A 14,495-nucleotide genomic window follows, 5' to 3' on the forward strand; every position below is an offset into this window, starting at 1 on the left:
ATTTTACCATAGCAGTTTGTACCTTTCCATCCCTTGTCCATATCTTGCCCCTTCCTCTTTCCCTCTTCCCACTATTAACCACTAGTTCTCTATATCTGTGACTGTTTCTTTTTTGTTATATTCACTCGTTTGTTTTATTTTTTAGATTCCACATATAAGTGATAATACACAGTTTTTGTCTTTCTCCGTCTGACTTATTTCACTAAGCACAATACCTTCCATCCAGGTATATCCATGCTGCCGCAAATGACAAGATTTCATTCTTTTCCAATGGCGGAGTGGTGTTCCGTATTGTATATATACCACGTCTTTATCCACTCTTGGGCGGATGAACACCTAGGTTGCTTCCATACCTACTGGCAGCCATTTAAAGCTGTTTCCAACCATTTGCTATTAAAAACAATGTTGGAGGGAACATTGTTTTATATCTTTGGGCACTGTGAGATTTTATTTCTGTAAGATAAGGACACAAAAGTAAAATGTCTGAATATAGCAACTTAATTTTAAAAGTAAAAAACCTACAAACTGAAAGATTTGCTTGGGAGCTCCAGTTGTGGCTCAACGATAATGAACCCAACTAGTAACCATGAGGATGCAGGTTCAATCCCTGGCCTCGCTCGGTGGGTTAAGGGTCCAGCAGGCGAGCTGTGGTGTAGGTGGTAGAGTTGGCTCGGATCCTGCATTGCTGTTGGCATAGGCTGGCAGCTACATCTCCGATTCAACCCCTAGCCTGGAAACTCCCACATGCCATAGGTGTGGCCCTAAAAAGCAATAAATAAATAAATCAATAATAAAAAATAAAAACTGAAAGATTTTCTTAAGTTCACAGCAAGCTCATTCGGTGGCAAAACCTGACATGAATTGCCATGAGGCTCTTTATGATCTTCATTCTATATAATGTGAATATTTATACATTTTGTGATTATAGAATGCTGCCTCAGTCTCTGCTGGGGGATATTACATGTTATATGGCATAAGTATCTCATTGATTGTTTTTTTTAGTCTGAAAAAAAGTTGAATCCCAACACTCTCTTAACTTTTTGATGCACTGACACACTACATTTAGTCCTTTTAATCCCCATGTGTTAGAATAAGCAGATCATGGGAACTGATGATTTTGTTTTCAGCATCTTAAGCCCTTCTTTAAAGGTGATGTATTCAGGTTGTAATTCTTGCCAGTGCCTTGTGGTTTTCCATGCAAATTAGCCTATCAGAAAATAGCAAGCATGACCCTAAGAAGCACTTTTTGCCTTGATAGTTATGAATATCATCAAAAATATTAGCAGCAGCTACAATTGGGTGCTTTCTGTGTTTCGTGCTTAATAAACATTGCAGAGTTAGACTTTCACAGTGATACCACTAGGAGGTGGGCTTTTTAGTTTTCTTTATACTTAAAAGGAACAGACTTCAGAAGTTGAGGACGTGGGCAAAATAACACGTCCATGAAGAAGCAGAACCCAAACTTAATAGTGGTATGTGCTGCATCTCTCCCCAGCACATACCCCAGTGTTATTACAATTCATTTTCCTCCATGTGGAGAGAGGTTTAATATTTCTACGTTGGTGGGCATTAAAAATCTTTTAAAAAAAAATTAGTCCCAAGTTACTTTTTCTCTCAAGGGGCTGCACGTGGACTTGAGGGCAAATAGGCAAATGTCACTCAAGTCAAGTGGATATTTTCATCACAATGTTAAGAAAAAGTCATTGGAGCAAATCTGAGGTCACACTCTCTCCCACCAACAGACTCCAGCACCGAGCGTTGTTTGAAATGAGAAAATGTTAATGTCCTCCCTGGAGCCTGGATTTGATATGATATTAGGGGAAAGCTTTCAGTTATATTTATTTCCCTTGGTGTAATCCCAAGAAGATGTCAGTTTCCATTATGAAAATTGCAGGTGTAAAAAATATTATCTTCTGTTTGCTACAGCAGAGCCAATCCAAGAACCCTCTGGAGAAATTCATGCCCCAAGCCAACTGGAATTTCTGATTCCTGAATTTCTTGTGTGTGACCAGTTTAGGCTGAGGTGCTGTCCAAGAGGGATGCTCCTAGGTTGGTGTTTTTAGCTGCTGCTGACATAATCCACTTTGCTGCCTCCTGGCTCTAGGAATTTCTCCAAAACTTGGCATGTAAGGAATCTTCCCCTTCCTCAGTAGGTTCCCATTTCTTCTTAGCTCCTTTCCCACTGGTCCTCTACCCTTCAGCCTACTGACTTGTTTTAAAGTTTCAAGTTTCTAATTGATTTTATTCAGTGAAAGGGGATTTCAGACCAATGGATTACTCCTGTCATTCTTTTTCCTACACAGCTTTTATTGTAGCTTTTAGATGTCTTGAACTTTTTTACCCATGGTCTTTCACCCTGAGGGAGTTCTCTCTGGTTCCTTGGACTTTAAGGAAGACGCAAGTACACACTCCTTGATCCTGATTGCAGTGCCCTTCCTCACAATACCCCACAAACTTTCATGGAGGTTTCTTTAGATTATGCACTAACACCTCACAGGCCTGGACTCCTTTCTGCCTCGGGGATTTTGCACACGCTGTTCCCTCTGCCTGGGACATACTCTTCTGCTTCCTACCTCTTTGTACATGGTGGTTGACTTCACATTCTCAAGGAAGCCTTCCCAAAACCACTCCCCTTCGCCTGCCAATCTCAACCATTAGTTTGATTATTTCACAAGTCTGTCTCTACCGCAAGACTAATATAGAATTAGGCCCAAGATCCTGTAAGATATTGCAGTGCAAGAAATATTTGTGCAGTGAGTGGACACGCTAGGGCTGTGCTATTCTGGATTTCCAGAGAACTAGTTCCTCTGCTTTTAGCCTTTATTTCCGGACCAGTGTTTTCTCTAAAATGTGCATCTTTCTTCACATCACTCACTGCCCTCATCTACTGGCCTTCATACTGGCCCTCTCCAGGGCATCTCAGTTCCCATTCTGGGCCCAGCCAGCCTTATTCAGAATTTAGACATTGTTTTATTCTATTGTTCCTCTTCAATATCAATAAGATTATTTTAGATATAGTTTGTTTGCTTGTGTTTATTTATTATGGACGTTTCAAGCATATAAACACAAAGAAGCTTATGGTCGATAGCCATGTACCCAATGCCCAGAGTTGCAAGTGTCAACATTTGACATGTTTGCCCCCCAACTCCAGTTTTTTTAAAGAAAAAAAAATGTTGTAGAGACCATTGTAGGCCCCATTCCCCACTCTTCCTCCTTCTTCAGAGGTAGCACTATGCGGACAGTTGTCAGAGCAGTCATGGGAAAGTCTGTAAGTGGAGGAAAATAGAAAACTTGACATTTTGGCTAGTCTTATGGATGGGAAATATTACCTCACTCTTGTCTTTATTAATATTTCCCTGATTACTGGTAAGGTTGAACATTTTTCATATTTATTGGCTACTTAGGCTGCTTCTATGAATTCCATGTTTATATCTTTTTCCATTTATCTGTTTGCTTGTTTTTCTTTTACTTATTGGTTTGTAAAGTTTCCTGTGTAGTTAGATTACTCCTTTGCTAGCCTACAACTTGTCTTTGTTTTTGTTTATATTATCATGTATTTTATAGAAATTTTAGATTTTAATAAGATCCAACTAACATTTTCCTTTATGACTTCTTCTTTTTATATTTTGATTAAGAAATCTTTACCTGTTCTGTGATTGTAAGGACATTCTCCTCAAAATGTTTTAAATGTTTTGCTTTTCGCATCTTGAATTTTTATTCATTTGGAATTTATTTTTGTGATCAAGTAGAAATATAATTTACTTTTACAAAGCTGCTACATACAGTTGGGTATATTTCTTCCTTTGCCATCTTCTTTGTTTTTCTTATCTTATTACACTGCCTAGTACTTCTATAACAGTGTTAAATAAATGTGTCCTCAGCCCTATGCTAAATCTCATTTAATTTGTTTACACTAGCAGTCAATAATGTAGGTGTTATCTCATCTGTATAGATGAAGGAACTGAATCATGGTAGAGTATAAGTAACTCTTTCAGAGTCACACAGCTAGTAAGTAAAAAATAGAATAAAGATTCAAACTCAGGTATGAGCACCTATAAAGTTGAACTACTTATACTGTTTCTTGGTCACAAGTGACTTATGGAAAAGACACCCCCTTCTACCTAGCCTGCTTTTGTCCAGAACCTCTATGTCTTATGAGGAAAGAAAATTTTATTGAAGTGATGCCAGAAAAGCACTTCCAGTGTGTCTGAACAAAACCAATAGACTTTGTTTAGTTTATACCTGCCAAAAGCAGATTAAAGAACCATATAAGTATGAAATAGTTCTTATTCCAGATTGTATAAGCATTCACTCAGGTAATAAAATCACATCTTGGTGGAACTTCAGAAATGAGAAGTAGATCTTCACTGTAAGTTATTCTCAGGAATATTAACGAGTAACTGAAATTTCCTTTTGTCTTTCCTTCTTCCCTACTTTCCCAGCCTCTATCCAATGAAATGTCTGAGACAGCTTACAGAGATCTATCCAAAACAAGATAAAATAAAAAGATAAGAAAATCAGGGGCAAGAGAAAATAGATATGGCAAAATAAAAATTAATTCTTGCCTTAGTGTCATTTGCTAGAGTTTGGCCAAACATAGCCCTAAGCTTCCTAGCAACTGAAGCAAAGAAAACTTTTCCAACTACACAATTGACACTGGGCATGGAATCAAAATAGAATCATTGCTAATGGCATACACAGCATTTCTTAATTCAGAGAGAGCGAGGAGCTTCTGCCATGGCTTTCATATAGGGACCTTGTGTAGTGATGTGTGCAAGGCTTACTAGCATCTTCTAGGTAATGGGGAATTGTACCTCACTTTGACCTGGTTCCCCTACTGAACCCCGAGTTCCTTGAAAGGGCAGAGACCATATTTATTTTATTCTAAATTATATAACATAGCCCAGCACACTGCCTGATATATAATGCATTTTTTCAATGAATGAATATTTTTTATAATATCCATCAATTAAAGGTAGTGGCTGTATACAAGAACAATATACAAAAACCAGTTGTATTTATTTACACTAGCAATGAACAATTCCAAAATGAAATTAAGACAACAATTCGATTTACAATGTCATCCAAAAGAATAAAATACTTAGGAATAAATTTAACAAAAGATGTATAAGACTTAGGCACTGAAAACTACAGAACATCATTGAAAAGACAATGGCAAAACATTGGAATAAATTTAATGAAAGCAATTTTATGTAAAGTAAAAATATTGATATTCTAGGTGTGTTGCTTTCTAATGATTTGATCAAAACTATAAATTTTTAAGAGGAATAGATGGGCTGAACATATTTTTGGCAATTCTTTGTAATTATTACTTCTTGCATCCAAGCTCCAGGTAAGAAGGAACAGCAGGAAATTGGAGTTTACATTCGTGGTCAAGAATATGAAAGTAAATATTACATGTTGCCAATAAAGGATGCTGCTAAGAACTTAGATGAACTCATAATACTTATATGGTACATAATTGCTTTGTAAATTGTAAAAATGTGTCTTAGGTAGAATAAAATCAAGATGTACCTAGAAAATGTGGAACTACATCAAACGTTTAACACCATCTAATTTATACTGAGGACATTTGTATTACCGATTTCAACCAGTAATCTCTATTTTGGTATCTGCCTTGAAACACGTCTGCTCTCATCAGCTAATTTTCACTGAGCCCATAATGTGTATCTACCACTTTTCTAAACAACTTTACTGATGACATCATCTCGTGTAATGCCCATGACTTTATAAGGAAGGCACTGCTGTTACTGTCTTCTTTTATGGAAGGGGAAACTGGGACCTAGAGGAATTAAGCCATTTGCCCACGTCATACTCTAGCACGTGACCCTGCCAGAAGCCATACCAAAGCCTGGGAACTGTTCAGCCTGGGTCCCCAGCCAGTCCACCATGTCCGCTTATTTCTTGCCCAGTGACAGCAAGCACCAGTTTCCTATGATTGGCTAGAAGTGAATGTCCCTGTTAGGTGTGGCATGTTGATATTCTCTGGGGGTCTTGTTTGAATGTTGTCCTCAGGACACCACAATTAAAGACTTACCCCTATTTTAAGACTCTCTTTCCAGAGAGTCTCCTAGAATTTCAGGTTATCAACTGTAGTTCATATGACACATGCCAAGTGTTGACCTCAGAAATTTCATTGTTCCAACAGGGGCCTGGACACAAGCATGACTGCCAGGCTTTGTTCCTGCCTCACAGGATTCTTGTTCTGTAAGAGTAACAGAGTTTGTAGATAAGACCTTAGGCTCTCATCAACCAAATCTGTTCAGATCCTGTTTTAATAATGAGCCCTTCCACATGGTGTTTTTGGAAGTAAGGATATCACCTAGAGCACCTAGAACACTGAGGGGCACTTTCTAGAATCGTAGCTTCTAAAATACACAACCTTTTAAAATGATTTCAGGATAAAGGAGTGCATCTCGACACAGCCAACAGTTTAGAACTGAGAGTGACTTTGTACTGCAGACGCCTAAGGCCACCTGGAAACTTGCCAGCCTGGATTTTGAAAATTTAAACATTTTCAAATTTATTTTTAACCAAACTTAAAGAAAAGGGATTCCCACAGTGTGAAGGAGGCTGCTTCAGCTTTGCCATTTCCCACAGGGAGAGGGATTGAGGAAGGCATCTTTTTGTTGGTGGAAGAGATGAGGGAGAGGGCAAGAGTTCAGGGTCAGTAAGAAGCTTGGACTGGGAGCTTGAATCTGAGTCTTCAGCCAGCTGTCCCTTGACCTCCCCGGTCACTCTTTCTGCTGCTTTAAAATCAGGGGGGCTGGACCAAAGGCCCTTCTAGCACTGATATTCTATGAAACCAAAAAAGCCTTTTTGGAACTACAATTTCGTGTGAGCCCTCAGCCTTTATCCTGGAGCCCTTGGAAACATGGCTCTGTATCTTTCACACAAGTCCTCGGGAAGGCATTGTCCTTTATGTCACCCAGTGCCCTATATCCCAGCTATAACTTCCTCTGGAAATTTGGAGCCAGGAAACAGTTTGTCTCTGGGCTTAAACTTGCACATTTGTGGGTTTTTTTTTTTTTTCCTGATTGGATGATATCTGTGATATCCTCAGTGTATTTCTTTTATTACCATTTGCTAAATGAAGCTCAGAGCTAAATGCGGTGGTTAACAAGAGTGGCTTTCCTCAGACAACTCAGGCCTCTATATCTTTCTTAGAACTGGATGTTGATGTTTGATTTTTATATACTTGGGGATAAAAACCACACCAAATCATTTGAGGCATTAAACAGCTTAAAACATCTGTGCAGGATGACACAGTAAATAGATGTGGAAATACATGAGTACTCTTCCTCACCACTGGCTGTGCCGTCATCTGGCTCCTTTCCCGCTTCCAGCAAGTCGGAAACAATAGCAGTAACAACTGATAGGCTGTAGGATCCACTCTGGATCTCGCACTCTTCTACATCCTTTATATGTATTTTCTTTTCTTTTCTTTTTGTTTTTTTAGGGCTGAACCTGCGGCATATGGAAATTCCCAGGCTATGGGTGGAATGGGAGCTACAGCTGCCGGCCTATGCCACAGCAGCTTGGGACCTGAGCCACGTCTGCAGCCTACACCACAGCTCATGGCAGTGCTGGATCCTTAACCCAATGAGCAAGGCCAGGGATCAAAACCACATCCCGGAGTTCCCGTCATGGCGCAGTGGTTAACGAATCCGACTAGGAACCATGAGGTTGCGGGTTCGGTCCCTGCCCTTGCTCAGTGGGTTAACGATCCGGCGTTTCCGTGAGCTGTGGTGTAGGTTGCAGACGCGGCTCAGATTCCGAGTTGCTGTGGCTCTGGCGTAGGCCTGTGGCTACAGCTCCGATTGGACCCCTAGCATAGGAACCTCCATATGCTGCAGGAGCGGCCCAAGAAATAGCAAAAAGACAAAAAAAAAAAAAAAAAAAAAAAAAAACCCACATCCCCATGGGTCCTAATCAGGTTCTTTAACCACTGAGCCAAGAAGGGAACTCTTATATGTGTTTTCTTATTTGATAAGCTTGTGTTTGGGGCTACTATTATTTTCTTTATTTAAAGATAAGGAGAGTTGAGGCACTGAAGGAGTAAGTACCCAGGCAGATCTCACCACCCCTTCCTTCACTTGTGATAGACAGTTAGGCCAAGGGGTCACATTAAACCCAAAAGATTCCTTTGTCTCTGAGAGTCTCAGTGGCAGAGTCCTTAGGGGAGAATTAATGGCCACAGAGATTGAAGTCCGACTTCTGACTATCCCAAGATCTAATCTGAACTCCAGTTTGTTGTTCTAATTTGGGGAACCCCATGGGGTCTTAGAGATGTCAGCTCATTTTTTGGAATGTGTATGGAGTCAGACTGGGGTTGGCAGATGGTTCTTTGGACATCCTGGTTTCCCCCAGACTTAGATCTGTTAGGAGGTCAGTGTGGCTGTGGTGTTCAAAGGTGCCCTGCCCCTTCAGTGGGGCAGTAGAAGCATTCCTCAGCATTGCCTGACTACCAGAGCTGGCATGCAGTCAGCCCATTTGGTTATAGGCCCTGAGCATGTCCTTTATGGTGGCTTCTTTAGTGTCTGGTTCTCATTTCTCTTCACACTGAATGCAAGACAGGCCATGGGTAGGGACAGGATGAGACAGTGTCGTGAAAGCAAGCTCATGACCAGGCTGACCACCCAGGGCCTGGCCTGGTAGATAGTTTGGCCATTTGGCTCATCGAGAACATGTCCACAGTCAATATGCAGATATTTAAGTGTGACCAAAGAGTAAGACAATTTTTAGAAACAAATAATCCAGAATCTGTGCCTTCAAAAATATCATTTAGTCAGTCAACAAACATTTGTTGAGCCTCCCTCCATGCCAAGCACTATGCCAGATGCTGGAGACACAACAGAAAACAAGCTCATCTGGGCCTGCTGATAGGAAGCACACAACAAGTGATGCTGCAGCCCCTTGCCTCTGCTGTGGTCAAGTGCTGTGCTTGGGAAATCTTGTCTTTTAGAATCACTTTGGGTGGTTCTGCCTTTAATCTGGAGATGGTATCATTGCTCAAAACATTTTTGGAACTGCCTTTTAGGAATTGCCTTCAGAGCTAGTTTGGGCCACACAGGAAAATCTATCTCACTACTTTATAGCCACACCTAGCTTGTGACCAAAAATGGTATTGCCCAGCTTAATGACCCACTTTATTCCCCAGACTTGGCTCTCATTGTCTTGCCTGTGATGAGCCAGAACTGCATCCACCCTCTAAGGATGGATATTTACCACCACTGGGCATATTAGCAATAATTTGGATAATTTTGCCCAAACTCCCGTTGTCCTGTGTTGTAATGCTTAGTGCAGTCTCCATTGGAAGAAAAACCTCCTTCTGCCTCCATTTCTCCAACTAGGTTAGGAGCCTTTGGAGAGCAGGACCAAATGTCAGTAACCCCTGCGGTGTCCAGGATGAAATAGATGTTCAAAAGTGTACGTTTACTAAAGTACAATGTACAGGTTCTGAAGGAAGTTTCCCAAGAAGTATTCCAGAATTGCTCTGAGTGATAAGCGTGTTAATAGAACAATGGGCAGTGTAGTATAGATAGAGTATTTAGGCTCTGGACTCTATCGGGCCTGACTCCAATTCCTACTTGTCCCCTTTACCAGCTGTGTGGCTGGCCTTTCACAAATCCTTTGTTCCCTCTGAGCCTTCACTTCTTGGCTGTGGAATGGGGATAATGATGTGCCTTATAAGGGGCTTTTATAAGGAAAAGTGAGAGTATTCATGTAATGCCCTAAGCACAGTGCCTCTTGCATAGTAGGCTAATTCAATAAATGGGATCGTTTTATTTTACTATTATTATTATTTGTTGTTGTTATTGTTGTCATTTTAGATTGAAATCTCATTTGGGTGCATGCATTCTGGTTTTTTTTTTTTTGTTTTTTTTTTTTTGTCTTTTTGTCTTTTTTGTTGTTGTTGTTGCTATTTCTTGGGCCGCTCCCGCGGCATATGGAGGTTCCCAGGCTAGGGGTTGAATCAGAGCTTTAGCCACCGGCCTACGCCAGAGCCACAGCAACGCAGGATCCGAGCCACGTCTGCAACCTACACCACAGCTCACGGCAACGCCGGATCGTTAACCCACTGAGCAAGGGCAGGGACCGAACCCGCAACCTCATGGTTCCTAGTCGGATTCGTTAACCACTGCGCCACGACGGGAACTCCCGCATTCTGGTTTTTTAGAAATAACATCTCACCCAGCATTCACATCATTTAGAATCATATGTCATGGAGATTTCATGCTGGAAGGAATCCTAAATCCAATCTCCTAATTTTACCAGGACTCAGAAAGGGAAGTGGGTTGACTAAGGTCACACTGGTTCATGGCAGAACTGAGCCAGGCCAGAGCTTCTTTTGTGTGACATCTGATTCTTGTCCCTGCATTTGGAGGTTTCCCACCTTCCTTCCAAAGGCCTGGCAAAAAGGCCAGGAGCTCTGGGGCCTGGAGTTCCTGGGTAGCAACAGCCAAGGATTTGGTTTATGCATTTGGGGAGGTGCAAACACATGCTTGTCACACCTTCGTGTAGTAACACTTTGTCCCTTTGCAGAGTGAAGAGCTTGCTTATGGTGGTGTGGTTGTGTAGCAGGTAGAACTGGCAGGAGTAATGGACTGATAGTTGAGTACACCAGACAAACTCAGTACCACTACTTCGGTACCAGGTTTGAGCTTTGGCACCTGCAGAAAGGGAACAGTAACAGTATTTGCTAGGTAGGGTTGTTGTGAGGGTTAAATGAGGTTTGTAAATAAAGTGCTTAGCACAGTGCCCGGCATATGGTAAATACATTTTTAAATTTCATGTTGTGATCATTAACACATGCAAAAACAAAAAATCTACCTCTGGCATCCCCACCAGTCTCAAGCCAACCTCAGATCAGTGGTGAAAACCTTACCTGGTCTCTCTCTCAAGCAGGTTCTATTGACAAACCCTTCCCTCCCCTCACCTGCTCTGATCCAGCAGCAGTGTAGCCTCTCAGATCTTCCCGTCCCACCCTGGTCAGGGACCATAAGATCCTGCAGTAATCAATAGTAGTTGCCCATCAGTAATAGTATGGTGTTAGGAACTCCTGGACTTTCTTATTCATCAAAAATTAATGGGAAGAAAAATGGACTTCTAGCTTAAAGAAACACTGCTTTTCCTTGGAGATGCCTTTCCTTTGAGGCATTTGCACCTGTGGGAGGCTCTGGCCCCCTGCAGCTATGGCAGGCTTCCACTTCCCTGGATTGGTGCCTTGACACCAGCTTCTTTGCTCATGAACGCACTGGATTCTGTTTGTTACCTTTTTTTCATCTCTACTAAAACTATGAGGAATTGAGAAGTTCTGAATTTCTATTTGAAAAACATGATACTTGGTGAGACCAGAATAATCCAAATAACCCTAAATTTACAGAGACTAAATTCATAAAACACAGGGATGAATTTTTTTCCTCATCTAGCTAAGTTGTATTTCATAGTGATTTTTACAATGCCCTGACTCTGGATGGGGGCCCTCCCTTGATTCTGGATATTACATCATTTCATTTCAGCTAATGTAAACACTCATCACCCTGCGTGTTATAGGATTTTTAGTACAGTTTGAGATTGGGCTTCAGTTGGTGGGTCATTGCAGTGATGAATGGTTTCAGAAGGAAGTGCAGCAGGAAGAGGCTTTGCGGGAATGGAAGAGGTGAGGCAGCTCCATGTGAGATTCTGCAAAGGGATTAAGATTTGGCACTGGGCTTGGTTTCTGTGCAGCCTCTTAGGCAGAGAGCCTCAGGAGAGGGAAGCAGGCTGTCAGCTGGGGCTTTGCACGCTCTCAGCCTGCCTTGAGGGTTGGTTGGTTCCTCCCTCTGTCTGCAATACCAAGTTTTACCTTGTTAAAGGATGGATGTGGATGTTGGAGGCTTAAAGAAGACCAGGTAAGGATTCCCATTGTCCAAGAAGTCCCCCGATATTCTTAATGCATGAAATTCTGGGGACTGTTTCTTTACTCACACCGCTGTGCAGTGTTAGCCAAAACACAATTCCTCTGAGACATTTCACAGAGGGGATCAGTGAAGTTTCTTTCCTACTTAAGGAAGTTTCTAAAATATTTTCACCCAAAATAGTTAACTATACAGATGCAAATTTCTCTTCCTTTGAAGATACAGCTTTAAGATTATTTCTGTGCATTTTAGTCTACGAGGTTTTGAAAGGAATCCTGAGGGTTCATTAGATGTTTGTTTTTCTTCCTTTTATAATGGCCTGTGGTGTGTTATGAATGTATCATTATATTCTTCAGATACTAGTGTGTGAATAAGTTGGTCTTCTTTTTGCAGATTTGATTTTTTTCCTTATCTTTTGACTTATGTGACTGTCCTTAAGTACAGTTAATTTTTATGAGGAAAAAACTATACTTAAAAGAGTTCAGTACAATTATATTTGATGGCATTCTTTATTAGAATGAGCTACATGTTTTTTGATGCTTCGCATATACCTTATTAAAACTTTTTTCCATGTAAATGTCCATAGTTAGGGGAGAAGTGATCTTATCGGTGTAGTTAAACTCTTTATTCACAAGCATTAAAAGCATGTTAGACCTTTGATAAGATCAGCTCAAGAGATCATTGGAAGAGTAGTTTTCTGCTTACCACCAACTCAATTCCAAATTCTGTTCCTTTTCTTTAAAAAAAAAAAAAAAATTCTGGGGTTAAAAATAACCCAGAATAAAACTTGAAAACTGTTTTGTTTCTCTGTATTTGGCTAACTTCATTGCTGAGTACTATGTTTAAGGAATTCAAACTATGAAGACTACTCTTGAAATGGCTCACACAACTCTATCTGCAAATTTCTATAACCCTTTTCAAGAGCATATGATGTTGTATGAGTATTAGGATTAAAGTTTTCAATTAAAAGTTCATTCCTTCTATACCTCCAGTTGATGGGTAACAACACCTTTAAGAGTAACATGAGAAATCATGACAGTTTCCTGACACAAGCTCATTTTTCCTCCTGTGGTCAAAGTAGTGTGGAGGTGTCAGAGTGAGGATGGGGGCACTTGATACACCAGTTTACTGTAAGAGTGTGGGTCTCTTGGTAGGAGTGAATAGTAGCTGTTTGCAACAGATGGATAGATATAGGAACTCCTGATTTCTATTATTTATTGAAAATAAAATGTTTTCATTCAGTGTAGGCGACTCTGCTTTGGTTGGATGAGAGAAGGTTTCTGAATCCAGTTGTTCCTACTGTTTTTGTGTAATGAGCCCTTTTAGTTCACGTGGTCTCTGTTTCTTCCTTTGGGAAACAGACTGGCAGTAGAGCGTCTAGCATTTGCTTTAACCGAGAACTTCAGCCTTTGTGTTGTCTTTTAGTGCGATGGCTGATAATAAGGCAGGCTTAAGGTTCAATTTGAGAAGGTATGAGAACTGTAATCTTTAGGAAAAGAGAATTATGCCAAGGCTTAAACATGCAATCTCTTAATTGTGCCATATTCATGCTCTGCCGATTATTGAAGAATCTAGATAAGCTATTGTTACAAATGCTTTCCATATTTAAGCTTTAAAAAAAAAATCATACTGTACAGTGTGGAAATGGTGAACCCTGATGTTGTCCTGCTTTGACTCATGGTCATATAGATATATTAAGGGATTTCCTTGGTTCTCTAATATTTTTAGAAATATTTGATGAAATATATTTTGTTATATATTTGTTAAAACAAAATATGATTTTGTCAATGTATTACCTTATCCTCATTCTACTTTCTTCCTCCTTACCTGTCATTCAGGAGAGAGGGGTAATTGGCCAGGTAAACAGTTGGTGAATAATTAGAGGGAACATCTTAGAACAGTTGCTATTTAATTATCGTTTCCCTTCTAATGTGTTCTTGATAAAGGTTTTGTTTGTTTGTTGTTGTTATTTCTATTGAAATAGTAAGATGTGTATGTGGCTGAACAAAATTCAAGCAGTACAGAAAGGTAGATAATGAAAAGCCTCCTCCAGGGCTCCAGACCCCCAGTCTCCCATAAGCAGCACCTGAGAGAATTCTGAAAAGGAGCCAACAGTGCTTCTCAAACTTGAGCAAGCAACGCCTGCAGAGTCGGCTAAAACACAGCTTCCTGGGCGCCACCCCAGAGATGCAAGTTCTCCAAGACGGGGGTTGAGCCCCCAAATTTGCATTTCTAGCAGTTCCCTAGGTGCTGATGCCACCTCCTGGGACCACACTTCAAATGATACTGGTTGAAATTCTCCTCCTTCTGCAGTTCTATTCTGCAGTTTCTGCAGTTTTCAGAACGGCTGCTGCTGAAACGAATAGCCACAGTAACCCATGGGGAGAAACTGGGGTGGCAAATAAATCACATCCCTATAATCAGAATTGAGGTGGAGAGAGGGGTAGTAATGGGGGAAGGTATTCTGTGTAAATAACTGTGGTATGTGATGTACACACACAGAGAGTGAAGGGTATTGCCTTACCAGTGGGCCACTGTGAGTTCTAGCTTTGATTACAATCTGAAGCAATGCCA

At 40.7% G+C, this 14,495-nt stretch overlaps 1 protein-coding gene across 6 annotated transcripts in view; it reads left to right on the forward strand.

Moving 5' to 3' along the window:
• The window catches only part of PLCE1 (phospholipase C epsilon 1), a 342,109-nt gene that overhangs the window by 88,758 nt on the left and 238,856 nt on the right, over positions 1–14,495 (forward strand). Inside the window, exon 1 of one of the 6 annotated variants that reach the window (XM_021074010.1) lies at positions 10,133–11,683. The exons of the other annotated variants lie outside the window; for them this stretch is intronic. Within the exon in view, the coding sequence (XP_020929669.1) occupies positions 11,633–11,683 (51 nt within the window). The 5' untranslated portion in view covers positions 10,133–11,632. Of the gene's footprint in view, positions 1–10,132; positions 11,684–14,495 lie in introns of those variants that run through there. 6 annotated transcript variants of the gene reach the window in all.

This window comes from Sus scrofa, chromosome 14 (assembly GCF_000003025.6).
Source record: "Sus scrofa isolate TJ Tabasco breed Duroc chromosome 14, Sscrofa11.1, whole genome shotgun sequence".
NCBI lineage: Eukaryota > Metazoa > Chordata > Mammalia > Artiodactyla > Suidae > Sus > Sus scrofa.